At 46.5% G+C, this 26971-nt stretch overlaps 1 protein-coding gene across 1 annotated transcript in view; it reads right to left on the reverse strand.

Annotated features, from left to right (window-relative positions):
• Positions 1 to 339: 339 nt before the first annotated feature.
• Positions 340 to 26971, reverse strand: part of LOC118083553 (gamma-aminobutyric acid receptor subunit alpha-3) — a 38851-nt gene continuing 12219 nt past the window's right edge. Inside the window, exons 3-10 of the mRNA XM_088664711.1 lie at positions 24342 to 24466; positions 18482 to 18549; positions 7703 to 7923; positions 6748 to 6830; positions 4847 to 4981; positions 3611 to 3763; positions 2518 to 2729; positions 340 to 893 (exon numbers count right to left, since the gene is read on the reverse strand). Coding sequence (XP_088520837.1) covers positions 537 to 893; positions 2518 to 2729; positions 3611 to 3763; positions 4847 to 4981; positions 6748 to 6830; positions 7703 to 7923; positions 18482 to 18549; positions 24342 to 24466 — 1354 coding nt within the window. The 3' untranslated portion in view covers positions 340 to 536. The remainder of the gene's footprint in view (positions 894 to 2517; positions 2730 to 3610; positions 3764 to 4846; positions 4982 to 6747; positions 6831 to 7702; positions 7924 to 18481; positions 18550 to 24341; positions 24467 to 26971) is intronic.

A 26971-nucleotide genomic window follows, 5' to 3' on the forward strand; every position in this document is an offset into this window, starting at 1 on the left:
TTCCAACCTCCATCATTGAAGGAAAGAAGCAGAGCAGAAGAGGAACCACCAAGACAAACTCACCAAGGGATGAGAAAGGTGACCACTGGAGACACCAGGGCAGACCATCAGAGGTCACTAGAAGGGAAGAATAAACTGCTCTGCATTCCTCAGCAGAATTTAGCATGAAATGAACTGGGAATGAAGCCAGCTCCCATTGACGTGGGGCAAGCAGGGGACTCTGGGGAGAAGGATGTCAGGCTCACCACACGGGAGGCACCACTTTTCTATTATACGTCCTCTCAACACATACCTCCACACACCTCCACAACAACAACGAAATAGAAGAGACCAAACAAGTAACAAATGAAAAGTTCTTGGGGTTATCCTTGTAAAAAATCACAGTTTGATTTGCATGGGGAGAAGGAAGAAGTCAGCTGATAAAATTAATAAGAAGATAAAACTAATATAGAACCAGCCGGGGGACAAAGGAGCCCCCACAGAGACTCCTCTGCCTGGGCCACATGGACAGATGGAAGCGGGGCAAGGGGCTTGCTTCATTCCTTGGGGATCATGCCCTTGATAGCCGACTCCCGGTTGACGTACGTCGCCCAGTACACCATGTTGAAAATGGTGAACAAGACCGGAAAGACGATGCGGGACATTTTGTCTACCTTGCTGACACTGTTGTAGGTCTTCTTGTTCTCGGGAGGCTTCTCTTCCAACCGGGCCACCTTTGGGGGTGCAGCAGCAGCAGCAGCAGCAGCAGCCGTGACAGGTGTGGCTGTAGTTGCTGATGCACTCTTGGCAATGGTGGGCAGGCCTGGCTCCTTGGTGATGTTGAGGGCATACGTTGTGCCAACAATGTTGTAGGTGTTGTTGGTCTTCTTTGCCAGCATGATGGGCTCTTTTTTCTGAGGAGGAATGAAAACAGTATTTGGAAACCAGCCCAGAAACAGCTCCCAGAAACACTCGCTACTGCAGAAATAAAAGGCTTGCAAAAAAATCAACCAGATGAACTTGGTGCAATTCAAAAATGCACCCCGTCAAGCAGCAAACATGGATTAGGGGGAAGGGGAGCATCTGCTGTGCACGTGGAAGGCACCTGGTTCAATGTCCAATGGCATCTCCAGGCAGGGATGGGAGAGACCCCCTGCTGGAACCCCTGGAGAGCCACTGCTGCCAGAAGTGTTGACAATACTGAGGTAGATGGACTAAAGTTTGACTAATTACATGGAAGCTTCTTGTGTTCCTAACTTTTGGGGGAAAGGGTCAATGTAGCTCAATGACACAGAGCATCTGCTTTGCATGCAGAAGGTCCCAGGTTCAATCCCCAATGGCATCTCCAGGCAGGGATGGGAGAGATCCCCAGCCTGATACCCTAAAAGGTATTGTCAGTGTATTCAATGCTGAGTCAGATGAACCAACTGTCTGACTAGTATAAAGCAGCTTCCAATGTTCCTAGAGTAAACCACGCCTGTGAGCAGCAAATGCCACAAATCCTTGCCAAACATGGCATCTCCAACAGGAAATTTTTGGCCAATGAAATCTCAAATCATGTATGTGTGCTGCCTCACACCAGAGGGAATATGCAGGTAGGGCTCTTCTCTCCCCCTCCCCCCTTTTAGAACAAGAGCAGTATCTATGTGATTTCTCAAAATCCCTTTACACAGCAGGTCATCTGTGTAATTCTACGTGACATTTTACACATTGCAGGGCTTGAGATCATCTTCACTGATGTGGGAAGCCAACTGGCCTTTCACAGGTGAAAAAATGCTTCTGGGTTATAGTTATTCTCAGAGCTCCTTTGGTGATGCGTAAAAGCCATACAGGATAAGCAAAAGGGGGGATTAGGGGCAGCAGCAACAATGGACTCCCTTTCTCTCTTTCTCTCTTTCTCTCATTCCCCCCCTCCCTGCCTCCCTCCCCCCCCTCTTTAGGCTGCAAAACATTGATGTTTAGCTCTGTTTGGAGTAAGGCAGAGGTTCTCAAACTTTTGGGGGCCAATCCCCCTTGGTTCCATGAACTCATCCCCAGTGCCCCCCTACCCTACAAAAGCACTATTCAGAATAGCAGCTTTTCTAACTCACTAAGGAAGATAACAACACCATATAAGTCAAAACAGTGGCAATTAATTGCACATTTATTCAAAATCCAATTAAAACCATTTTGTTTAATTAATTCAACAAAACCGATGAACTTTGATCCGGTGATAACCGCTTTCCAAAATCTGATTGTCACTTACTCCTCCTGCACACCCTGCTACCCCCTAGGGAATCCCACCCCCACAGGGTGTGCTACCACTCACTTTGGGATCAACCATACTGTACTGTTTTTAATATTTGGTTGGAAGCTGCCCAGAGTGGCTGGGGAAACCCAGCCAGATGGGCGGGGTATAACTAATATATTATTATTATTATTATTATTATTATTATTATTATTATTATTACCAAAGTAAGGTTTCAATGCCTCTTCTTGCACGTCAGGTTCTGATTCCTCTCCCTCTCTCCTGCCCCCACCAATGACTCCCTCTCTCACCTTCAATTCTTGGGCCTCCAGAACCTTCTTGCCATCCCAAGACCAGCTGCGTTTAGTGAAGTAGTTGACGGCGGCAAACTCAATCAGTGCAGAGAACACAAAGGCATAACAGACAGCCATGAACCAGTCCATGGCCGTTGCGTATGCCACTTTGGGCAAGGAGTTTCTTGCACTGATGCTCAGGGTGGTCATGGTCAGGACGGTGGTGACCCCTGTGGGAACAAAACCAGAAAAGGCACTGCTGAAATGAGGCCACATGAGGTTTTCTCCCTCTTGAGGGCAGTGGGGGAATCCATTGAGCCTCCTTGGGCTGCTTTGTCACAGCAGCCACTGCCCTAGATGCCCCAAGAAAAGGTATAAGGAGCCGGTGCCACACCTGAGCACAGTCCCATTGTCAACACCAGTGGAGCTGTGTCTAAATTATACAATTATGCTGCAGGATTAAATTAGCGAGACATTTAAAATAGGGCGATGGGGAACCTGTAGGGGCCCTCCAGGTGATGTTGGACTACAAATCCCATCATCATCACTATCCCTGACCATTAGCCACTCTGGCTGCTGGGAGTTGGAGTGCAGCAGGATCTAAAGCAGGCATCCCCAAACTGCGGCCCTCCAGATGTTTTGGCCTACAACTCCCATGATCCCTAGCTAACAGGACCAGTGGTTGGGGAAGATGCGAAATGTAGTCCAAAACATCTGGAGGGCCGAAGTTTGGGGATGCCTGATTTAAAGGGAACCCACCGGTTAGCCACCCCTGATTTAAAGAAGAGCTAGTTCAGCATCTTGTTGTCACAGCAGCCAACTGGATCCCTACCTGCAGTTCACAGCAACTGATAATCAGAAGCAATACTGCCTTTGACAGTGGAGGTAGGACATAGCCACCATGGCTAGCAGATATTCCTGGGGGAAACCTCAGAGTTTAAGCCTTATGCAAATGTCCGTCATCAACATGAAGGGAGTGTGGCTGACAGGCAGGAAGGTCCCTGCTGCTGCTGCTGCTGCTGCTGCTTCTCTCCAGCACCAGTCTTGATGCTCTCCCCGTCTCCCTATTTCCTCCAGTCACCCCTCAGTCCATCCTCCATCAGAAGCTCACCAAACACTGTCCGTGCTGGAACACTCTCTCTGTTGAGCCAGAAGGAGACTTGGGAGAGGATGACTGTCATGATGCAGGGTAAGTAGGTCTGGATCACAAAATACCCAATCTTACGCTTAAGGTGGAAGTAAGTGGTCATCACAATGTAGGTTCCTGCAGAGATATGGAGGGGTGGGGGGTAGAGAGGGATACAAGGGTTTTTTTATTTTCCTTTTTTCTTTTCTTTTTTTGTATCCTTGCCAGTAAATATGATTTATTAAATTTGTCAGTGACTTTATCTTGCCCAGGGCAACCCAAGGCAGCTTACAACCAGCCAACCAACCAACCAGCCAGCCAGCCAGCCAGCCAACCAACCAACCAACCAACAAAAACTCCATATAGATTAAACCCCACATACATTAAAAGCAATGGGAGGGAATACATTTAAAGCATCCCACCCACTTTTAGAAGGCCACAGATAGTTAAAGGCCAAAGGCCTGATTGAAGTGGAAAGTTTTTGCCTGGTGCCTGAAGATCTGTAAGGAAGGAGGAAGGCAAGCCTCCCTGGGGAGGGTATTGCACAAGCAGGGAGCCACCACTGAAAAGGCCCATTCTTGCACTGCCACCCTCCTCAGCGTTGGCCCACCCAGGAGGCAAGGTAAGGGGACCACCTTGAGGGGATCTGCAGATTCGACCTCCAAGGATTGCATCACCAACTGCTGCTGCTGCCGCCACCACCACTGCCTCTGCCACTGTGGCACTAATGGCTGTGGCATGCTCCTTGGAAGCTGGATATGCTTCCTCCTTGGCAGCACCTTCACCGGTGCCACCTCTATAGTGGCCTATTTGTGAATAGGAAGTGCTGCAAAACAATGCACATAAAAACTGACGCTGCAATTTTCACCTGAGACCATTCTCTGAGTGCCCCATCTGTGGGAGGTCCAGAGGGTAGGGACAGAAGAATTGGTCATTTTCAGTTGTAGGCCCCCCTCACTTGTGTAATGCTATCTCCAGCGAGGATTGCCTGGTGCCATCATTACATAGCTTTAGGCACTAGGCAAAAAACCAAAACCCCATTCCTCTTTTACCAGGGCTTTTAAGTATTGTAAGACTTGTTAAACAAGTGAGATGTTTAGTCCCGCCTTTGTGGTTCCTGCTCATCATGAAGAATCATAGGATTGTAGAGTTGGGAGGGATGCCCAAGGGTTATGTAGTCCGACACCCTGCAGGAAACCATCCAAGGAGGCTCTCCATTACCTGTGCTGGATTCAATGGAGTCTCTCCCCACATTGTGGCCAAGGAGGTCATACTGATTCAGGCGGGAGCCTTCTTCGGCCACCTCCACTTTCCCATGGGTCCAGGTGTAGATCACCTCTGTCTTGGTGTAGGCATCTGTGGAGAAAGCAGAAAGGATGGGATGGAGGAGGTTTAGCTACACCCTAGCAGAATGGGGAGCATCTCCAAAATGGTGCCCAGAATGGCTTCCAAAGGTCAACCCCAACTTCAGGAAAAGAGACACCCATTAGAAATCTGTATCTGGCACAGAGACACCTGACTGAAACCCTGAAGCCCCTCAAGGTGTGGGAGGAAAGGAGGCTGCCACCTGGGATCTTCCACACCCTGCAAAAGACTAGTGGTGGTTCCAGCAGCTCCCATTGGTCTCTCAGATAACCAGGCTACTGGACCACTGGAGATATTTCTGGACTGCAGCCCATGCTGAAGCATCAGTGGGCACTCAAGTTAGCCAAAGCAGGTGGAAAATAATAAGCCCACACTCAGAGGCTTGTCCCAGAAGGCAACCTCAGTGGGGCCCCAGAAGCAGCAATTGGAAAGGACATGCTGACTTGGGAGGTTCAGTTGTGCTGCTCAGGGATTGCTCCAATTAGACCTGGCTGCTCATGGCAGACAAACAGAGGCCACAAAAGCAGCAAAGTCTGTGGCCAGTGGGGACCCAAGGAGAGGGCATCAAAGGCTCCATGTCAAAGAGATACCAGATGTTTGCCAGGCTGGCCACACCTGTGGGAACCAGACTCTTGACTCGACACACCACACAGTGAAGCTGGTAGTGGGGTACCAGCTGGTTGAGCAGAGGGGAGCAGGGAGGTCATTAGGTCCAGGAGCTCTCAGATCCAGTATGGCAAAGCAACATTGATCCCATTTCCATATCATGTGCCAAGGAAATCTTCCCCTAGCTGGTTGATCAAATATTGATTTGACTTCAATTTATATTATTATATAACATATATAATATATATATATTATATAATAATGATGATGATAAACAAAGCACAACATTGCAGTTATTTGATGCTTTCCTTTAGACTGGTCTGCATGCATGTGAGCTTGTGATTTCTTATACTGCAGGGCATAGAAAGGAGTGGGAGGCACTGAGGTCTAAACCACTGAGCCTCTTGGGCTTGCCGATCAGAAGGTTGGCGACTCGAATCCATGCGATAGGATGAGCTCCCATTGCTCTGTCCCAGCTCCTGCCAACCTAGCAGTTCGAAAGCACACCAGTGCAAGTAGATAAATAGGTACCGCTGCGGCGGGAAGGTAAATGGTGTTTCCGTGCGCTCTGGTTTCCATCACAGTGTCCCGTTGTACTAGAAGTGGTTTAGTCATTCTGGCCACATGACCCAGAAAGCTGTCTGCAGACAAACGCCAGCTCCCTCAGCCTGAAGCAAGGTGAGCACTGCACCTCATAGTCGCCTTTGCCTGGACTTAACCATCCAGGGGTTATTTACCTTTACCTTACTTTGCATGTAAAATAATTGTTTTAGATGATGATGAGTGGATTACAATAATTCAAAAATACAATATTAGAAAGAATTAAGACAATTAAGGGGAGCATGGTATTCCACAGGAAGGGGTTTTTCTAGAGACTGCTGTCCTACAATCAATTTTCACCCAATTCTGTATAAGGTGGAGGTGTAAACCTCAAAGTTCATTTATCTGTGAGGAAAAATTACCTTAAAATGACAGCTTCACTTTGGAAGGCGTTTGAAAATAGAGGTTCATAGCAATGCAGGATGTCGCTTAAGCTCACACTTTCAGGTGTGCTTGCTCGCCTGCTAACTAGCCTGCCAAGGACCCATACCTGCTGCCTTCAAGCCAAGAATGCAAGGGCACTTTGCTTGTGCTGTCAGGAAAGTACTTACAGCTCCCAAACTTCAGGGGACAGGCATGCACGTCCATTGGGAAATCCTCCAGGTGCATCGGACACTCCGCATGAATGGTCAATCTACAAGACACAAAGACCACTGCCAATGGAATCTCCAGGTGTTAAACCCACCTGTTGCCAACCCTGCTCTCCCACTGCAAGCAAGGAGTTTCCTAGGCAAACTGTTGTCCAAATGGACATTTCCTGAGAGCGAGTTGTGCTCCTGTAGCCCACTGCTTTCTGAAATGATCACTGTAATCCAGATGCTCACATCCACACATTTCCATGAGGGATTGCAATGCATACTCTTAAAGCTGCATAAGCAGCACATGCTTCTCCCAGCACAAAGGGACACAAAGGCATTGCAGGATTGGGAGTCATTAAACTGCAAAAAAATACCAAGAATATTCTGCTGAAGCTTTATTGCTTGTGAGGAATAAACCAAGGGAGGAGATGGACTGAACCAGGGATTTTGAACAACATCCTGCAAATCATTAAGACCGTCAGTAAAATGAGAAAGTGCCTACTAAGTCACGCCAACGGCCCATGTGATATGATTATGCTGACAGCTCAGACAGGGAAAGGCAGAGATCCCCCTCACCCCATTCTGCGCCTCAGGTTCCTCTAAGCTGTCGGGATTGATCCAGTGGCTGCATACTTTATCATATCCTCCTACTACCCCTGAGCTGTGGTCTCCAGAAAAGTTGCATGGCAGCTGACTCTTCCCAATGGAGCCTAACCTGCACTGTCTGTGGCACACTCAGGTTGGTTGTAGGGCTGTGAAGATGCTTGGGCAGCAGGAGATGCTAGTCAAGCTGCAGGTAGGCCAGAGGAAGATGCCCAAGGGGAACCCTCTGGTGCCCATTTCAGATGAGAGGCTCAATCCCTTCCAGGAGGTGATGGCGGGTGCTGAGTAAGGAAGACATGCCTTGGGAAGCAAAACCACCACCTACCTCATGGTGTAAAGGAGGGTACCATTGTCCACCAGTCGAAGAAGCTTGTTGGGTGTGGTCATGTTGTGAGCCACCGATTTCTTGCCATTGTGGAAAAAGGTGTCAGGTGTCCAGATCTTGCTGGCCAACAGGTTGTTGAGGGGGAGGATCTTCATGGGGCCATCAAACTTTAGCCTCTCATCTCGCCAGGACTGCCGGAAGAAAACATCAATTGTGTACTCCTGCCAGAAGAGAAGATGCAGGTTTAGATTTTAAATAGTTATTCTGCAGATGGCTCACATATGCAGAAATAGTTCTAAAAATAAAATAAATCCTCAGTCCAGTGGACTTCACAAAGTTAAAATACTTTGGTCTTGAATGTTTTCAGCCAGGCAGATTCTTGTTCCATCTATCTATGCGGCAGAGGAATTCCCTATCTTGTATACTTACCCACAGCAGAGTTAGATCCACTAGTGAAAGATATAAGAATATAAGGACATGAAAATATGAGACTCTGGATCAGGCCAAGGGGGGATCCACCTAGTCCAGCATCCTGTTCTCACAGTGACCAACCAGATGCCCATTATGCAAGCAGGACCCAAGCACAAGATCCCTCTCCCTGCCTGGGGTTTCCAGGGAGAGAGGGAGAGAGAGAGAGACAGAGAGATTCCTTTCCAGCATAATTGTTGTGGGGCCACTTTCTGCCAGAGAGCCTGGAGGGGAACTGGGATAGTCCTTGGCATTCTGAGCCCACCAATGTGCTCACATCCTCCTCTTCCCACCGACATGGGAACCAGATGTGTAGTGAGGTCTGCCCTCAGCATTTCCAATACTTCTTTGGGACCTCTTTTCCGCCCTTTCTTTCTTCCATTTGCCCCATAGTCTTCCCCCCTCTGTACCTCTCCTCCAACATGCACTCATTCCCACACTGCCAAGCTCTGCCTGCCTGCCTGCCTGCCTGCCTGCCTGCCTGCTGCTGTGTCTGTCTCTAATCTGCTCCTGGCAGCCACCTTTCCTCCCTGCTGCTAATCTTGGCTCTTCTTTTTTTGCCTTCTCAGCAATGCCCTAGCCTGCCTCCAGGAGGATGACATAGATCTGCTAGTAGAATTTAGTCACCCCAGAGCAGATCCACAGATTAAGCTGCTTTCACAGCCCTGCTCTCTACCCAGGAGCCTGGACTGCAGATGAGGGAAGGGGGTGCCACAGATGTCCAAAAAGACAATTCTCCTCTGGAGGAAATAGTGGCAGTTAAGAGTGACACAGCACAGTACTGTAGAAGGATCATCTATTGAGGGCAGGTGTGGACTCAATAATAACTTAAGAAGAGCCTGCTGGATCAGGCCCATGGCCCATCAAGTCCAGCATCCTGTTCTCACAGTGGCCACCCAGATGCCAAGTACAAGGGCAACACACTTCCCCTCTGTGGTTTCCAGCAACTGGTATTCAGAAGCATTACTGCCTCTGACCAAAAAAGCACAGCCATCATAGCAAGTAGCCATTGATAGCTCTCTCCTCCTTCATGAATGTGTCTAATCTTTTTAAAGCCATCCAGGTTAATGACCATCACTGCCTCCTGTGAGAGTGAGTGTCATAGTTATGTGAAGGACTTTCTTTTATCCATCCTAAATCTTCTAATTTTCGGTTTCATTGGATGTCCAGGAGTTCTAGCGTTACAAGAGAAAGAGATTTTTCTCTGTGCACTTTCTCCATGCCCTGCATCATTTTATAAACTCCCATCATGTTGCCTCTTACTTGCCTTTTCCCTAAACTAAAAAGTCTTCTTACTTCTTAAGGGAATTGCACCATCCCCTTGACCATTCTGGTGGCCCTTTTCTGAATCTTTTCCAACTCTGTAACATCCTTTTAGAGGTAAAGCAACCAGAACAGTGCAAAGTACTCTAAATGTGGCCACACCATAGGTATGCAAAATGGAGCTGTGGTATTTGCAGTTTTATTTCCAGTTCCTTTTCTAATGAACCATAGCAAGGAATCTGCCTTTTACACAGCTGCCACTCACTACATATAGAGGAGGAAGGGTGATTGCAATTCCTCTTTTCAAGTCAGGGCTCATCCGCACTTGCCTGTGCTCTTCATTTTTAAGCACATTTCTGTGCTTTAAAACTCCCTTTCCTACTGCTCTCTCTCTCTCTTTTGGGTCATGGTGCTTTCCCCAGGAAAACCCACTCTTTACCGCTGAATCAGAGCAAACAGAAATCTGCAGGGAACCCGAATTGCCATTTGATCTGATCCAGCATTAAAGAGTGGGTTTTCCTGGGGGAAGTGGTGCAGCAAAAAATCCAAGCACTCGGACACAGACCAGGAAAGTGTGGACCTATGCCTAGAAAGCATGGGCAAGAAGGTAAGTGTGGATGAGCTCTTTAGTTAGAATTAAGGTGTTTGACACTATGGTCCAGAGCACCTGCTATAAAGATTGGAGTTGTTTCCGCAGACAGGGCACCACTGATTAATAGGCAAATATGTCTGACAAATCAGATATGGCTGAAAGTGGAAAACACACAGCTTAAACACACACACACACACACACACACACACACACACACACACACACGAGAAGTAAGTGGATGAATCATAATAAAATTGGCCCTGAAATTGGAACTGTACATTCCACAAGCATTGCCTTCTTGAGCTGCAACCCAAATAGGAAGTAAGGGAACACCCAGCTACTTAAAATGAATTTGAATCTCCAGGACCTGATGAGCTTGCAGATGTAATCTCAGAGCCTCTGTCTATAATCTTTGAGAATTATTGGAGAACAAGTGAGGTCCTTGCAAACTGGAGGCAGGCAAATGTCTCCAACTTGGAAGCGGGGGGAGAGGACCCAGATAACTACTGACAGGTCAGCTTAACATCAGTTCCAGGAAAGGTCCAAGAACAGATAATTCAACAGTCAGTCTGTGACCACTTAGAAAAGGATGTTGTGATTACTAAGACTCAGCATGGGTTTGTCAAAAAGAAATCTCATTCTTTCTTTGATACGAGTTACAAGTTTAGTGGATCTGGGTTATGTGGTGGACATAGGGTATCTCAATTTCGGTGAGGCTTTTGATGAAGTTCCCCATGATACTCTTGCACAGAAGCTGATAAAATGTGGACTGGATCAGGTAACTGTTAGGTAGATTTGTAAAAGGCTGACTGACAGAACCCTAGAGTGTTCATTATTGTTTCCTCATCATCCTGGAAAAAAGTGACAAGAGGGGTATCGCAGGGTTCTGACCTGGGCCCACAGTAGTTCAACGTCTTTATAAATGACTTGGGTGAAGGAATTGAGGGGATGCTCATCAACTTTGCAGATGACACCAAACTGGGAGGGCTAGCTAATGGCACAGAAGACAGAAAGGGGATTCAGTATGACCTTAACAGATTAGAGAACTGGGCCCAAACTAACAAAATGAATTTCAATTGGTACAAATGTCAGGTTCTACACATAGGCAGGAAGAACAAGCTGCATAAATATAAGATGCACGAAACCAGGCTTGCCAGTTGTACATGTGAAAAGGACCTAGGGGTCTCAGTTAGACCCCAAGGGTAACATGAGTCAACAGTGTGATGCAGCCGGGGGGGGGGGAGCTAATGCTATTCTAGGCTATATCAAAAGAAGTGTTGATCAAGGGAAGAAATAGTACCAGTCTATTCTGCCTTGGTTGGACCAGACCTGAAATACTGAGTCCAGTTCTGAGTGCCACAATTTAAGAAAGATATGGATAAACTACAAAGTTTGCAGAGGAGGGTAACCAAGATGATCAAGGATCTGGAAACCAAGTCTCATGAGGAATGGTTGAGGGAGCTGGGCATGTTTTGCCTGGAAAAGAGGAGTCTGAGAGAAAATATGATAGCGCTCTTCAAATGTCTAAAGAGCTTTCCCATGGAAGATGCAGCAAGCTTATTTTCTCCTGCTCTGAAGGATTCAAACCAATGGCTTCAAGTTACAAGAAAGGAGATTTGGCCTAAACATCAGGAAGAACTTTCTGACAGTAAGAGTTGACTGGACTCCATTGGGAGATTGTGGATTCTCCTTCTACTGAAGTTTTTAAGCAGAGGTTGGATGGCCATCAGTCATGGATAATCAATTGATATTGCTGCATTGCAGGCGGTTGGATTAGATGACCCTTGAGGTCCCTTCCAACTCTACAGTTGTATGATTCTATGATTTTACTTATTTTAGGTGTTTTTATATGAATTAAAGTGGTTGGATAAAGTTTAAATGATCGTATTTTCCCTCTCACATCTCCTCAAATCAAAAAGAATATACTGTAGAGAACTACTGTAAACATAGGCAATGCCCTTTCCCTCTGCCGTCCAGCTTTGGTCCTGGTGGCCTGCTTGTATCTCAAAAGAAGATCCTGGGATACAGTAATCTAGTAACACATGTGTATACGCAAAGTTGTATCAAGGCCCCACGACCTGCAAAAGGCAGTTAACTGAATACCATTCTTTTTTGTGCAAATTATTTTAATTATTAGAATGCACATTTTTTTAAAAAAAAAATACCCCCAAATAAAATGTTTTAGGTTGGTAGAGCATGAGACTCTTGATCACAGATTCATGAGTTCAAGCCCCATGCTGAGCAAAAGATTCCTGCATTGCAGGGGGTTGTACTAGATGAGCCTTGTGGGTCCTTGCAGCTCGGCAATTCCATGATTCTATGTGTGAGCATGAGAGAGCTGGTCCCAACTCTCCTCTGAATTCCATACTCTTGCCCTACCCCTCCTCTCAGTTACACAAACACTGAAACTGAATAGGAAGGGCAGCAAAGTTCTTTCCAAGCACTCCCCCACCCCCTCTAATGATTCATCAGTGGCACCAAGGACCCAGCAACAAGTTCAGGAAAACAGAACCTTCAGCAGCAGTTTCTGTGGCAACGCTGGTGCGGCTGGTAAGTGCAGATGATACCCAAGACATGACCAGTTGTTGTTGCTGCTGCTGCTTCCTCCCCCCTCCCAAAAAAAATTCCAGGGCTGCCCTTCTCTTCCTCTTGACAGATGCTGGGCATTTGCAAACCCCCCCCCCCAGTTCCTTCCCCCTTGGAAGAATGGAAACACCCCAATGAGCAAGAAGTCAGAACTTCTTCATCTCTGATGCTGTGGTGGGCCTTGAACAAGTACAGCTGCTTTTGAAGCCTCCTTCCTGTAACTTAAGACCTGCTGATCCCAATTGGAGCATTCAGGACCAAGGCAAGCAGCTTCATGTGAGGAGTCATGGACAGACTGACTCCCTGTTCTCCAGCCAAGGAAGACAGTGCTACTTCTGGATCTGAGCCTTCTTGCTCCAGTGCTCCAGCCACCCACTCACCCACCCATCCACTCAACGTCTCTGTCACACCAATATCCAGCAGTTCTTCTCCCTCCCCTCTCCTCCTAAACAGGAGGTGATGGACCAGGAGCAAGAACCTGGGGTTATAGTAGATAGCTTGATGAAGATGTCAGCCAATGTGTGGCAGACATGAATAAGGCAAATTCCATGCTGGGGATTGTTAGGAGAGGGGTTGAAAATAAAACTGCCATTATCATGATGTCCTTATACAAATCATAGAATCATACAATCTTAGAACTGGAAGGGACCCAACGGTCATCCAGTCCAACCCCCTGCAATGCAGGAATCTCAGCTAAAGCACCCATGACAGATGGCCATCCAAGTTCTGCTTAAACACCTCCAAGGAAGGAGAGTCCACCACCTCCCAAGGGAGACTGTTGCACTGTCGAACAGCTCTTACTGTCAGAAAGTTTTTCCGAATGCTTAGTCGGAATTTCCATTCTTGTAACTTGAAGCCATGGGTTTGAGTCCACCTTCCATAGCAGGAGAAAACAAGCATGTTCCCTCTTCCATGTGACAGCCTTTAAGATATTTGAAGATTGCTATCATATCTCCTCTCAGTCTCCTCAGTTCCAGGCTAAACACACCCAGCTCCTTCAAGCACTCCTCATACGGGTTAGCTTCCAGACCCTTAATCATCTTGGTTGCCTTCATATGCACATGTTCCAGTTTGTCAACATCCTTCTTAAACTGTGGAAACCAGAATTGGTTCTATTACTGTCCTTGATTTGGACACTATACTTCTGTTGATGCAGCCTAGAAGGGTTAATTCAGTGTTAGTGGAGCTGCTACTTTCCCACTTGGTCTGGCTTCTGACTCTCTCTCTCTCTCTCTCTCTCTCTCTCTCTCTCTCTCTGTCACACAACAACAACAACATGTCCAGTTCATCCAAAATAACAAGGCACAAGCAAAGTTTCCTCATGGCTTGGCCAGGGTAGCTGATCAATAATCCCTGTACTAAAGGGGTGTGTGAGTGGGTGTTTGTGTGTGCAGGAGGGAGACCAGCCATGCCATTGGATGGAGTGATGTGACTGCCCCACATAGCTGATTTGGGTTGTCATCAAAAGGTATCACATTCTTATCCCTCTTTTTACTATTGGGTGTTGACTGCCAGGGAAGGGAAAATGCATCTGTCGGCTCTCAGGTGGCAAAATAACTTGACTGGCCTTGCAAGGCACTGCTTCTGTGCATCTTGGTTGGGGAAGGGGCATTTGCTGCCCCCTCCTCAGGCTCCTTGAGTCAGCCCTGTGCCCTTCTATCTAGAGGGAATAGTGTCAGCAGCATTTCTTCAATTCAGATGCCAACCCCCCCCCACACACACACAAAAAATAATACCCAAAGGGGCATCACATTTCCCATGCATGGATGACATCTGTGGAACCGAAACAAGCTTGTGTGGATGTGGCCATATTATTCTTTACCAGCCCACCTTGTTCCGAGCCCTCTTTTGAAAATCACACAGCAGACCGGGGGGGGGGGGAGAGAGACCCTGTTCTTCAATACCTCCCATTTCCCTGTTCTCCACAGTTCATTATACAAGCTCCCTTATTCAAATATGCTCCACCTTAGAAGTAATTATGAGAGACTCCCTGAGGCTTGGATGACTGAATATATTATGGCTCTTTGCTTTGGTGTGAAGAGAGAAAAGTGAGTGTGACAGAAAGAGAAAGAGTCAGAAGCCAGACCAAGTGGGAAAGTAGCAGCTCCAGTAACACTGAATTAACTCCTTTCCCCAGAGGAAGAGGGCCTTCCAAAGCCAGAAAGAGCCCATTGATGGGGAACTCCTCAAAATGGGATATTATAATACATTATTTCCCAGCCCTGCTGGGCCAGTCACTCCAATTTCTGCCTGATCCTTTGGAGTCCAGCTCCCATGACTGAGCAGCTTCACAGTCTATAACCATGGAAGATTATAAGAAGAGCTTGCTGTATGAGGTCAAAGTGGGCCCATCTCATCCAGAATCCTTTTCTCAGAGTCACCAAAACAGTTGCCTATTGAGCACAAAAACACTCCCCTCCTGCAGTTTCCAGCAACTGGTATTCAGAAGCATCACTGTCTCCAAATCTGAAGATGCAGCATAGTCATCATGGCTAGTACCATTGGTAGTCTTATCCTCCATTAATTTGCCTAATCCTCTTCTAAAGCCACCAAATTGGGGGGAAATCACTGCCTCCTGGGGGAAGGAGTTTCATAGTTTAACTCTATGCTATATGTAGGAGGACTTCCTTTATTCTATCCTGAACCTTCCAACATTCAACTTCATGGGATATCTAAGAGTTCCAGTGTTGTGAAAGAGGAAGAAAAACTTCTCTATCCACTCCTATCTATGCCATGCCTGATATCAGAAACTTCTGTCATGTAGCATCTTACTTGCCTTTTCTCTAAACTAAAAAGTTTGTTGTTGTTGTTAGTTTTCATACCAAGGATCATGGAGTGGTTTGCAATATAAAAACACTAAATACATACCATAGTAACAAACAAAAACAACATCCCCATTTAAAAGCCCATAGATTGGTTAATTAGCTTAAGGCCTGGGAGAAGAGGGATGTTTTTACCTCGCACCAAAAGGTATGAGATGAGCCTCCCTGGGTAGAGCATTCCACAAGCAGGGATCTACTGCAGAAAAACACACGTCCTTATCTTGCCAACCTCCAGACCTCCCATGGAGGGGGCATGCAATGAATGGCTACAGATGATGATCACAGGGTCCAGGTTGGTTCATATGGGGCAAAGTGGTCCTTGAGGTATTGTGTTTAGCGTTTTATAGGTCAAAACCAGCACATTGAATTGGGCCTGGAAACTAATTGGCAGCCAGTACAGTTGGGCCAGGATTGGCATTATATGCTCAACCCGTCTTGCCCTGTTGAGCAATCTGGCTGCTGAAGTAGCTGAAGTTTCCAAACTGTCTTCAGAGGCAGTCCCACATATAACACATTGCCAAAGCATAGACCACAGAAGTTAGACTACCCTTGTCCAGATATGGGCACAGCTGGGCCACCAGCTGATGCTGATGGAAGGCACGCCACACCACGCCACTGAGGCCACCTGAACCTCAAGCAATGGCAAAGGATCCAGGAATATCCACAGCTGTAGAAAAAATGAAAGAATCTCTCTCAAAGAGATTTTTACTGCTTACATCTTACATGATCCTTTTGCAAGGAAACCAAGCTCTTTATTTTTAAGTCATGGGGAGATTCTTCTTTATTTTACTACCAAAGGATGGAGGCTTATTTGCTGTAACTCCTGAAACACTGTGCATAAAAAACTTCATTTATTTGCAAAGCCAAGTGTCTTTATTCTAGCCTTAAGTATTTTCATGGGGAACATTTGTTTAAAGGTGGTTGAGGGCAGATGTAAACCTAATCAAGTTTTAATGTTTTTGGAGCAATTGCCATTCTGCTGTCTCTGTTACAAGAGAGTAAGAATCTCTCTTCCCAAACTCTCTCTCCAACATCACCCCTGTAGTATGTGGCTGTCCTGCGACTGGCCGGGCTTAGTGACCTGTCACTTAAAGTCACCTGGGCACAAAATACCTCTTGTTGATAAGAGTCCAGGTATTTTGTTGACTCTCCTGAAGCTTACATCAGAAGCCAAAGGTGACTATGGAGACTAAGTTTTGCTACCTTAGTATATGCCCAGCTTTAATATTCTGGTTTAGCATTTTATCTTAAATTTGATTGTGCATACTCATTATCACTCTCTTTTCCCTATTTTATATAGTCTTAAATCAGTAGCTGGGACTTGGAATTCTGCTGCTTGTCTTCCTCTTCCTGAGCAGCCCACCAGAAGGGCTGTGGAAATGGCATCCCTTGCCCTAAATGGCAATATACATGGGTTGTGGAGAGTACAAGCAGAATAGGACACTCATTGCTACTGGGCTACCATAAGAATGGTCTAGACTGACTCCATCAGGCACAAGTCTCACCAGCATAGACTGGTGGCTCTGTTTTGATCTTCCTGTGGAAGACAAATCCAGTTGCCAAGGAAGGAACAGCCACTCCCTATAGTGTCTCTCCCCTCCCCCTCCCCCAGTTCAACGTGCTTGGAGACCTCCAGACTATCATGGTCACATTTAGAACACAAAAGGAAAACAGGGCACAGGTGTCCGTCAAGCACGGAGCCCATAAAAAGCACCTCTCCTGGCGAGGAGAGTCCCCACCCCCAAAGCTTGCATCATCCTTTATTAATTGGGGAATCCCAGGAAGAACTAATTCTTCATCAGCATTTTCATTTATAGGCCCCTTGTGGTTTGGGATTTTTGGGCACAGAAGCAACTCTGTGTGCTGCTTTCTGACAATGATTTAGGCTATTTCAATTAGGCATGCAGCTGTGGGAAGAGAGGCCTCATTCAGTCCTTAGGAGTTCTGCCAGCTGTGTCCCCTCAACCTTCCAGCCATCCCTCCCTTCACATTTTCCTCATAATAGCAAACACTTTGAATCTCCTTCTGCCCTCTTCATCTTTGCTGCCAATGGAATAAGGATCAGCTGCAAACAGGTGGCTCTTCTAGTGGGCATGCCTGGTAGAGAAATTGGGAGCTGCCTACCTGCCCAAGCATAAAAAGGTGCTTAGCTCCCATGACAGCTTGTCCTTCATTTCCCTTGCTACCCACTTTGGGAGGGAACAGGGGTGAGGATGGCTATTTGGAGAGGCTGAGAGGACACACCAGCCCCACTGACCTGGGAAGAGCTGATACTTACACTTTGCCATCAGCAGCTGGTACATGTCCATTCACCCCCACAAAGGGACCTTGCCTGCCACGACCAGATGCAAAGGTCTGGAAGGATAAGGATTCATGCAGGATAAGGCTATCAATGACTACTAGCCATGATTGCTATGTTCTACCTCCACAAGTGAGGCAAAAGGATGCTCCAGTCAAAATATAAAATTCCATGATTGCTAGGTGACCTAAAGGCTAATGCACATGGAGTTCCCTGTAAACTCCTAGAGATCACTCTGTGAGGTCACATCCTCTGCTTGGAGAGGCAGTAAAGGTAGCAGTGGCAATATGATAGTTATTCCTTCCTTCCTGCTCGGAGAACGTTCTCTTTCTCATCATGCAACTGTAGGGATAGGATGCAGGGTCTGTGTGCTCCTAAAAACATGTATTTTGTAATCTAGGAGTATATTTTTCCGGACTTATTTCACTGCTATTTTCTGCTTGAATCAAGTCTGCAACGTTTTTTGTAACTAAACAATATTTTTATATTCTTAAATTACAGGTTTTTATGTTGTTATTTTGTTTAGAGGGATAAATAAAGGGGAAGATGCAGTCTGCCCAAGACATCCTGGATATTGATAGAAAGCTACACAGTCTTTTCCCCCTAGTTCCCGTGTTGATACTGCGAAGGATGAGATTTTTTAACTCTGCTAAACTAGATGCTAATATTACTCAAGCATGTAAGAGGAAGGCTAATTAATAAATAATTGATCCTATCCTACCTTCCAAATCCATCTCAACAGCACCTACCATGTCTGTGTCCGAGACAGGCCCAAAACTTGTTACATAAATGTTGGTCTTTACTTCAGTTACTGTATCTGGAAGAAGCAAAAAGGAAGAAAGCAATTAGGGGTGATTTGCATGGTGAATGCTTCCATGTGTAATTTCTGCCTTAACTTTGTTTGAAATCTCCAGGCTTGCTGCTTCCCTGGATTACAGTAGAATGATCCACTCTTGTGCTTAGCTGTGGTAGACACTGAACAATGACCAATTCCATAAACAAACACAAATGGGCCTCTGATCAGGGCTTTCATCAGGGATGACTTCTTCCAAGTGCCTTTAAACAGCACATAATACCTTCTGCAAAAATGGGGTCATTTTGAGCTTAGACTCCATGAGCTCCACAGCGCCTTTGGAGAAGCATTTAAATGAAACACTCACTCAATTCACAAAACAGTGATTTTATTAATGCTTTGGATTTGTTTGTAAATGCAAGTAGTGGCTCTCTTCACAGGCTTCTCTCTCAGGTGAGGTACACATATTTGCAAATCCTGATGGGCAGGTCCTCCCAACAGATGCCTCCCTCCCTCCTCCTCTCCTCTGGTTGCTCTCATTCACAGAAAAGGACACCTCTTGCCCCATGATATCTCAAAACGCCAGTGAGTTTTGAAGTCTCCCGAACATCCAGCCCTCCAGTGAGAAATGAAGTTAGCACCACTTGATTTAAAGGCTTAGAGCTGTTTGTTGACATGGGCTAATCTGTTGCCAAGCCATAGTTCAATTGAAATAACCAAAGCCGCATAACCCTGTCAGGGCTGCCTGCCTGCCTGCCTGGAGCTGAGAGGGCTCAGACTGGGAACATCTGAGTCTGTGTGGCTAAAGTTGCACCTTCCTGGACAGGGATGACCATCCTGCATGGTGGGTGGGGTGAGAATACTGAGCTGCCTGAACAGGTGGCACAACATGAAGATCATGAAGAAAAGGGGTCTCCAGGTGCACATCCCACTTAGAGCTGAGAAGAAGAAGAGTTTGGATTTGATATCCCGCTTTATCACTACCCGAAGGAGTCTCAAAGTGGCTAACATTCTCCTTTCCCTTCCTCCCCCACAACAACACTCTGTGAGGTGAGTGGGGCTGAGAGACTTCAAAGAAGTGTGATTAGCCCAAGGTCACCCAGCAGCTACATGTGGACGAGCGGAGACACGAACCCGGTTCACCAGATTACGAGTCTAGGGGCCCACTGCACCACCCTTCTCTGCTCAGGGTACTGATGCTTTTATGATGCTTTTATGATGTCAGGGGCTGTTATATCAGTGCCTTGTCTCCTCTCAAAAGCTACTTGCCTGCCTAGGAATTAACTTACCCCATGCTAAGGAAAGGACAAATCAAGGCTAGGTGCAGAGGATCAAGAAGAATCAAAGCATGCAGAGCTGAAGAGCAGCAAGCAGAGCTTCTGGAAGCACAACTGAAAGTCAGTGCACATAGTGAGGAGGGCAGAGGAGAGCATAAAATCACAGAACTGTAGAGCTAGAAGGAACCAAAGCAACATATATTCCAATCCACTGAAATGCAGGAATTGCAGCACTATCAAAATTGCAGCACTGTCATAATCAGGTGCTTTGGAAGACCTCTGGGAACAGAGAGAGGTGGGGAACTAGTACTGCAGATAGATCTTATGGGCCCCAGGAAGCAAACTTATGTAAACTGCAACCTCTAAGTGGAAGAACCAACACTAGACAACCAGGAACCAAATCTAAAGGAAGACTTTTAAAAAAATTGAATAGATGATTTACATATAATATGCTGTATTACCATGAGGTCAACAGTCAACATGATCTTCTTACTGCCCAGCTGCAGGAGAAATGCCAAGAGCAGAGATGCCCCTTCTACATTGCCTTCATAGACCTGATGAAGGCCTATGACTTCATCAGCTGAAAAGGACTCTTCACATAAATCAATGATAGGATCCCCACCTAATCTTCACAAGGTGATCATGTCCTTCCACAAGAAAATACACAGCACTATCCAGTATGAGGGTTCATCCTTGGATGCCTTCCCTATAAATGTTGTGTGAAACAGGGCTTTATAACAGTAGGAGCTGTCCAACAGTGGAAAAGACTCCCCTAGGAGGTTGTGGACTCTCCCTCCTTGGAGGTGTTTATGCAGAGGTTGGGTGGCCATCTGTCGTGGATGCTTTAATTGAGATTCCTGCATCGCAGGGGGTTGGACTAGATGACCATCTCAGTCCCTTCCAACTCTACAACTTTGTGCGTGTGTGTGTGTGTGTGTGTGTGTGAGAGAGAGAGAGAGAGAGAGAGAGAGAGAGAGAGAGAGAGAGAGCAGTGCTTTTTTCTAGAAAAATAGGTGCTGGTACTCATCATGTTGTTACAGAAAGTGTCACTTTTTAACCCAAAAAAACAAAGAGGTGCCAGTACTGTATACCCTTGAAAAAAAGTTAGTTAGTTAGTTAGTTAGTTAGTTAGTTAGTTAGTTAGTTAGTTCAATCCAGAAAAGAAACTGTGGAAGATTCTTCATACTCTACAATACTGTGATTTCGTGATAGGTTCCCACGAGGCCCTGGGGGCTCCTCTTGGCCACAGTTCTGTAATGCCCTAGTGTGTCTCATGCATTGTCATTTGCTAGACTTGCATTTTGTCTTTTGGGAGCTCCGAGTGCTCATTTCAGGAGTTTAGAGACCAGCATCACACTCCAAGCCATTTATTCCCAGTCTAGCTGCTGCTGATGTGGCACAGAATGCAAAGAGCACATGGGACAGACACTCTTGCCCATAGCTGGTTTTACATCCTCATTGATCCCCATCTCAGCACAAACCAGATAGGAAGTACCCAACCCACACGGATGCTAGATGTGGCAATGAGATGCTGACAGGTCACTTGTAGCAGGTGGCACCTTGCTTCCAAGTTACCTGAAGGACCCACCAGTGGCGGAGCTTCATGCTTCAGCACCGGGGGGCAGAGAGCAGGCAGGGGCGGGGCTGACACGCGTCCCAGGGGCATGGCACGGATCCTGGGGGCGTGGCACGCCACCTGTGGGGGCGTGGCACCCAGCACGGGTGGGCGGACAGCCACAATGGCACCCTACCAGGATCATGCTGCTGGGGGCGGTGTGCTCCCCCCGCACTCCTCTTCCTCCTCCAGTGGGACCCACACCTTACTGCCACCTGCTACTGGAGGTGGGGAGACAGGAGCATCTTCCTGGTCTGCCTAAGCAAGTGAGCATGGGCTACAATTAAAGCTCAGTGGCAGAGTATCTGCTTTGCATGCAGAAGGTCCCAGGTTCATTCCACAATGAAATCTCCAGGTAGGGCAGGAGGGACCCTGTCTGAAACGACAGATGTACAGGCAGTCATTGTAGACCAGTGATGGGCAACCTTTTGAGCTTGGTGTGTCAAAATTTGCCAAAAAAACGAGCATAACTCAGGTGGTGTGTCACTTCGAGAAAAAAACCATAATTTCATGATATTTATAGTTTAAATAACAAAAATGTATGGTTGCAATATATAACTGTATTTAATAAACCAAAAACTAATTATTTAACCAAACCAAAAACCCCTTATTTATTACAAAGTGCCCAGAGTTGTTGAGCTTTTGGGGGGGAGCTGCTGACCAAAGTTTTGGAGGGTTTTTGGGGGGGGGTGCAAAAGTTGCTTTGCTTTTCGGGGGGGATGCCCCAAAGCTGCTGCGCTTTTTTGGAGGGAAAGAGAACAGAAATAAATGGCGGATAATACCTTCGCTGGAACTAACACGCAGCACCGATATAGTCTGCTAAAGCACCAAAAAACCCAGCACAGAATGGGTTAAAAAATGAACGCTGTTACACCCAATCATCGTCTGCCAAAGCGCCAGAAAAACAGCACAGAAAGGGTTAAAAAACCAATCTCTGGCTACCAGCAACAACAACAAAGGATCTGGGTTTTAACAGCGGAGACAAGCTCTAGCAGAGACAAGCTGTAGGAGGAGCGGGAGAACAAATGGGGGGGGGGACAACAACAACAACAGTGCGAATGGGCCGATGGGGCGCATGCCAGCAGTGAGGGCTCTGCATGTCACGTCTGACACGCGTGTCATAGGTTCGCCATCACTGTTGTAGACAATACTGAGCTAGATGGACTAATTGTCTGACTTGGTTCAAGGCAGCTTCCTATGCTCCTATGAGCAGGAAGAGAAATGCCAATGCCTGAACTGAAATCTCTGGTCTTGCTGCAGGAGGGCTGATCATCTCTCTCTTCTTTCATACCTTTATCTCCTTCCCCCATTCAGAGGCAGATTTAGAGCAGTGTGACTGCTTGTACTGCACTGGGTGCCAAGCCTAGGGGATGTTGCAGGGTGTCGCAACTATGACGTACCAAATTGAGCAGAGCAGAAGGCAAGGGGCAGAGGTGCTGAATTTTGGCCTCACACAGGGCACTGCTGAAATCTGAAGAGCCCACCCCTACCCCATTCAAGGGCTCTGCAAGGAGAGCAAGCCAGCAGAGTGTGCATGAATGTGAGTGTAAGGATGAGGTAGCCACATGAAACAGCCTCTGTTGGATCAAAAAAATTAAAAAAATCCTTCCTTTTCCTTAGAGACCAACTAAGTTTGTCATTGGTATGAGCTTTCGTGTGCATGCGAAAGCTCATACCAATGACAAACTTAGTTGGTCTCTAAGGTGCTACTGGAAGGAATTTTTTTAAAAAAATTTGTTTCGACTACGTCAGACCAACATGGCTTGTTGTTGTTGTTGTTGTTTAGACGTTTAGTCGTGTCCGACTCTTCGTGACCCCATGGACCATAGCACGCCAGGCACTCCTGTCTTGCACTGCCTCCCGCAATTTGGTCAAACTCATGTTCGTAGCTTCGAGAACACTGTCCAACCATCTTGTCCTCTGTCGTCCCCTTCTCCTAGTGCCCTCAATCTTTCCCAACATCAGGGTCTTTTCCAAGGATTCTTCTCTTCTCATGAGGTGGCCAAAGTATTGGAGCCTGAGCTTCACGATCTGTCCTTCCAGGGAGCACTCAGGGCTGATTTCCTTAAGAATGGATAGGTTTGATCTTCTTGCAGTCCATGGGACTCTCAAGAGTCTCCTCCAGCACCATAATTCAAAAGCATCAATTCTTCGGCGATCAGCCTTCTTTATGGTCCAGCTCTCACTTCCATACATCACTACTGGGAAAACCATAGCTTTAACTATACGGACCTTTGTCGGCAAGGTGATGTCTCTGCTTTTTAAGATGCTGTCTAGGTTTGTCATTGCTTTTCTCCCAAGAAGCAGGCGTCTTTTAATTTCGTGACTGCTGTCACCATCTGCAGTGATCAAGGAGCCCAAGAAAGTAAAATCTCTCACTGCCTCCATTTCTTCCCCTTCTATTTGCCAGGAGGTGATGGGACCAGTGGCCATGATCTTGGTTTTTTTGATGTTGAGCTTCAGACCATATTTTGCGCTCTCCTCTTTCACCCTCATTAAAAGGTTCTTTCATTCCTCCTCACTTTCTGCCATCAACATGGCTACCTACCTGTAACTCTGTTGGATCAGAAACTGACATTTCATTATCTTAACTGTTGGGCGGAAGGACTTTAACTAATTGACTGAAGGGGATCCCAAGAAACCACAAATCCCCAGGAAGAGAGACTCCAGGGAGCCCTAGGATCAATAGCCACCCCCAAGGAGTAGTTGCTTCTGCCAAACTGGGGGAGCCCTTCCCTTATGCAAACAGTCCAAGGAAGCGGGGGGCAGGCAGCTTTAAGTGGAAATGCAGTTAGATTGGAGGGATGGTGCATATATTTTTTGTTTGTTTGTTTGTACCCCACACACACACACACCTTTTCCCCTGCTGTGACATCAGGAAATGCCATCAAACTTGCACAGACAACTAGCTGAAGTAGACTGACCTCCAAGCCCAGGTCTCAGTCGGTTGTCATATCCATCCAGCAGCCGGTCCAGGATGCGTGTGAAGATGGTGATGTTGTCTTTGTTGTCATCATCGATAATATCTGGGCCATGCTTTTGAGCCAGTCTGCCATATCAAGGGAGAACAGGAGGGTTAAGGTTTGTCGCTTCTCCAATGATGCTCTGTGCGCGCTCACACACACAAACACACACGCACAAAATCCCATCCCTGGCCTGCGCTGACTTTAGGCCTTCTCTAGATTTTTCTGCTTTTTTACCTTTAATGGTCCTGCCTCCACGTGTCCTTATGTTAACTCCAACTGGACACAGAGTATCTGTTAGTCACAAGAGGCCCCTCCAGGCATCCTTTTTAATTGCACATTTACACTGCTTCATATTCCAGTCAGTGCCTTTCCCATAACAGAAACCTTATAACTCAGGCATCCCCAAACTTCGGCCCTCCAGATGTTTTGGACTACAATTCCCATCATCCCTGACCACTGGTCCCGTTAGCTAGGGATCATGGGAGTTGTAGGCCAAAACATCTGGAGGGCCGCAGTTTGGGGGTGCCTGTTATAACTTTTTTTACACAACAAATGCTCTGGTTTCTTTCCCTCTCGCTTTTCTTGCTCTATAGTCCCTCTGGACACCAATAATGTGTTAGCACCAAGCAAGCATTGCAGAGCAACAGATAAGGCGGAATAAATTCGCCACTAATGTGCCAAGAGCATGTGACAGAGACCATACCTATGGCAACAAAACAATAGCCTGGAGGGGCCCACGGTTAGAGCTTGCTTTGGGAAGGCATAGTGGCACCAGGATATCATTGGGGTGCCACAGGCAGATCAATCAACTAAAACAAAAACTAGATAAATGGCTTAGAAGCAGCATCTAGTTAAGGTAGGTGAGCAGAGGCAGAGGCTGGGAGATGGAGGCCATGGACTCTGCAGGGTCTTCTGCTGAGGCTCTCAAGAGCAATGCCAAACTCAGAGGTGAAGGGAGAGGAAAAAGAGGCAAACTAGCAAACTCCCTTGCCTCACCATAGCAAGCAGCTGTTGGTCCTCTTCCTCCATCTTTTACTTCCAACTATTCTTCTTTCCTCCCAAACCTGGGCACTGAATACTCCTAAAGTTCAGCTCAATTGGTTTGTGAGCTGTGTCCTCAGGGTGGGTCACAAATGTAAAACTAATCAAATACAATAAGCAGTGGGTTGTTGTTGTTTTTTTTTAAAAAAGAAGTTATCATTTAAATGATGTACTGGATGTACAAAACCCAGGTCAGCAGCCCAGTACATTTGCCCCGGGCTTAGAGGGCTAAGCTGACCAGTGACCTTTCAAGGACTGGCAGCTTTTTAGCCTGAGTTTATAATTCTTTTCTAACAACACACCAACCCTGGGTTTCAAGACAAGCTCTCATTGTGCCTTTAGTGGCTGTTGATTCAGACAGTTGCTACAGATGCTCTGAAAGGGAAGAACTTCCACTTCTTAGCTCGCTTTTGTAGAGGAAGGTCTAGTCAGATCCTATTTGGAACTGAGGTCATGCCCTGAATTTGCTTAGAAAGAACAATCCCCCCGCCCCCTCCCCCTCCCGTGCAATGTACATGTTCTGTCTCATCATTCTGGAGGGTTGAAGCTGCAACACTAAAAGCCTGATTTCTAGTACATGTTAAGCCCACATCTGGGGCATGCAGTCAGTGGGGCCCTTTTTGAGGAGCACAGCTGCCAGGCAAGGATAGGTTGGGAAGTTGATCCCAAGTTGCTTAGGGTTTAAAACGTTAAAAATTAATCTCTATCGATGAACATTGCACGTTATATTATGTTGTGTGTTTTGTGTTTTTATACTGTAATCTGCTCTGTGATCTTTGGATGAAGGGCAGAATATAAATTTAATAAACAGTAAACAAAACCACCACCACTACCACTTTTCATTAATTCATTTGGATGTTAGATCTGTCAACCAACCACTTTGTCAAATGATTGCCTTCAACTATTTTCTGACTGTTATTTACTTAGTGTAGACCCATTGAAATGAATGAGCATAACTGAGTTGGGTCCATTGATTTTAGCAGGTCAATCCCAAATAAAACTTGAATACCACCCTGTGTTTACACCTGATTGGTGGCTAATCTATCATTTGCAATAAATGGCAGTGGCAATTGCCTGTCCTGCATGGACTGGCAAAGAACAACTGAAGCTTCCAAGGGCAAACTGTGCCTTTAATCAAAAGCTTCCTGTTTGCAGAATTTTATTGGTTGCTGCTCAGTGTTACTAGGAGATTTGTGATAAATGGGAAGGAAAAGCAGATGAAATCATTGCTACCAGGCTATGAGCTGTAGCTGCCAAATCTTTGCTATGCTGGGCCAGCTGGGAAGAGGATTGAGTTTCCTACAAAAGTGCTGACATAACCGTAACTCTTGCAGTTGTATCTTGAGCAATGCTAATGTGTCCCATCACTCTTGGATGCCTCTGCTTGCTCCAAGTGTGCAGGTAGAGAGAGGCAGGAAGGTGCAGTGTTGCATTTATGCTGGAATCTTCTCTAGGCAGAAGAGGATGCCCAAACCTGTTAGTTCGCACAGGAGAAGAGTGCTTGTCACACCCATTTCTTGCCTTGGTCTGCAGCCTCCTCACATGCT

Source organism: Zootoca vivipara, chromosome Z2, assembly GCF_965207765.1.
Source record: "Zootoca vivipara chromosome Z2, rZooViv2.hap1.1, whole genome shotgun sequence".
In the NCBI taxonomy this organism is placed as follows: Eukaryota; Metazoa; Chordata; class Lepidosauria; order Squamata; family Lacertidae; genus Zootoca; species Zootoca vivipara.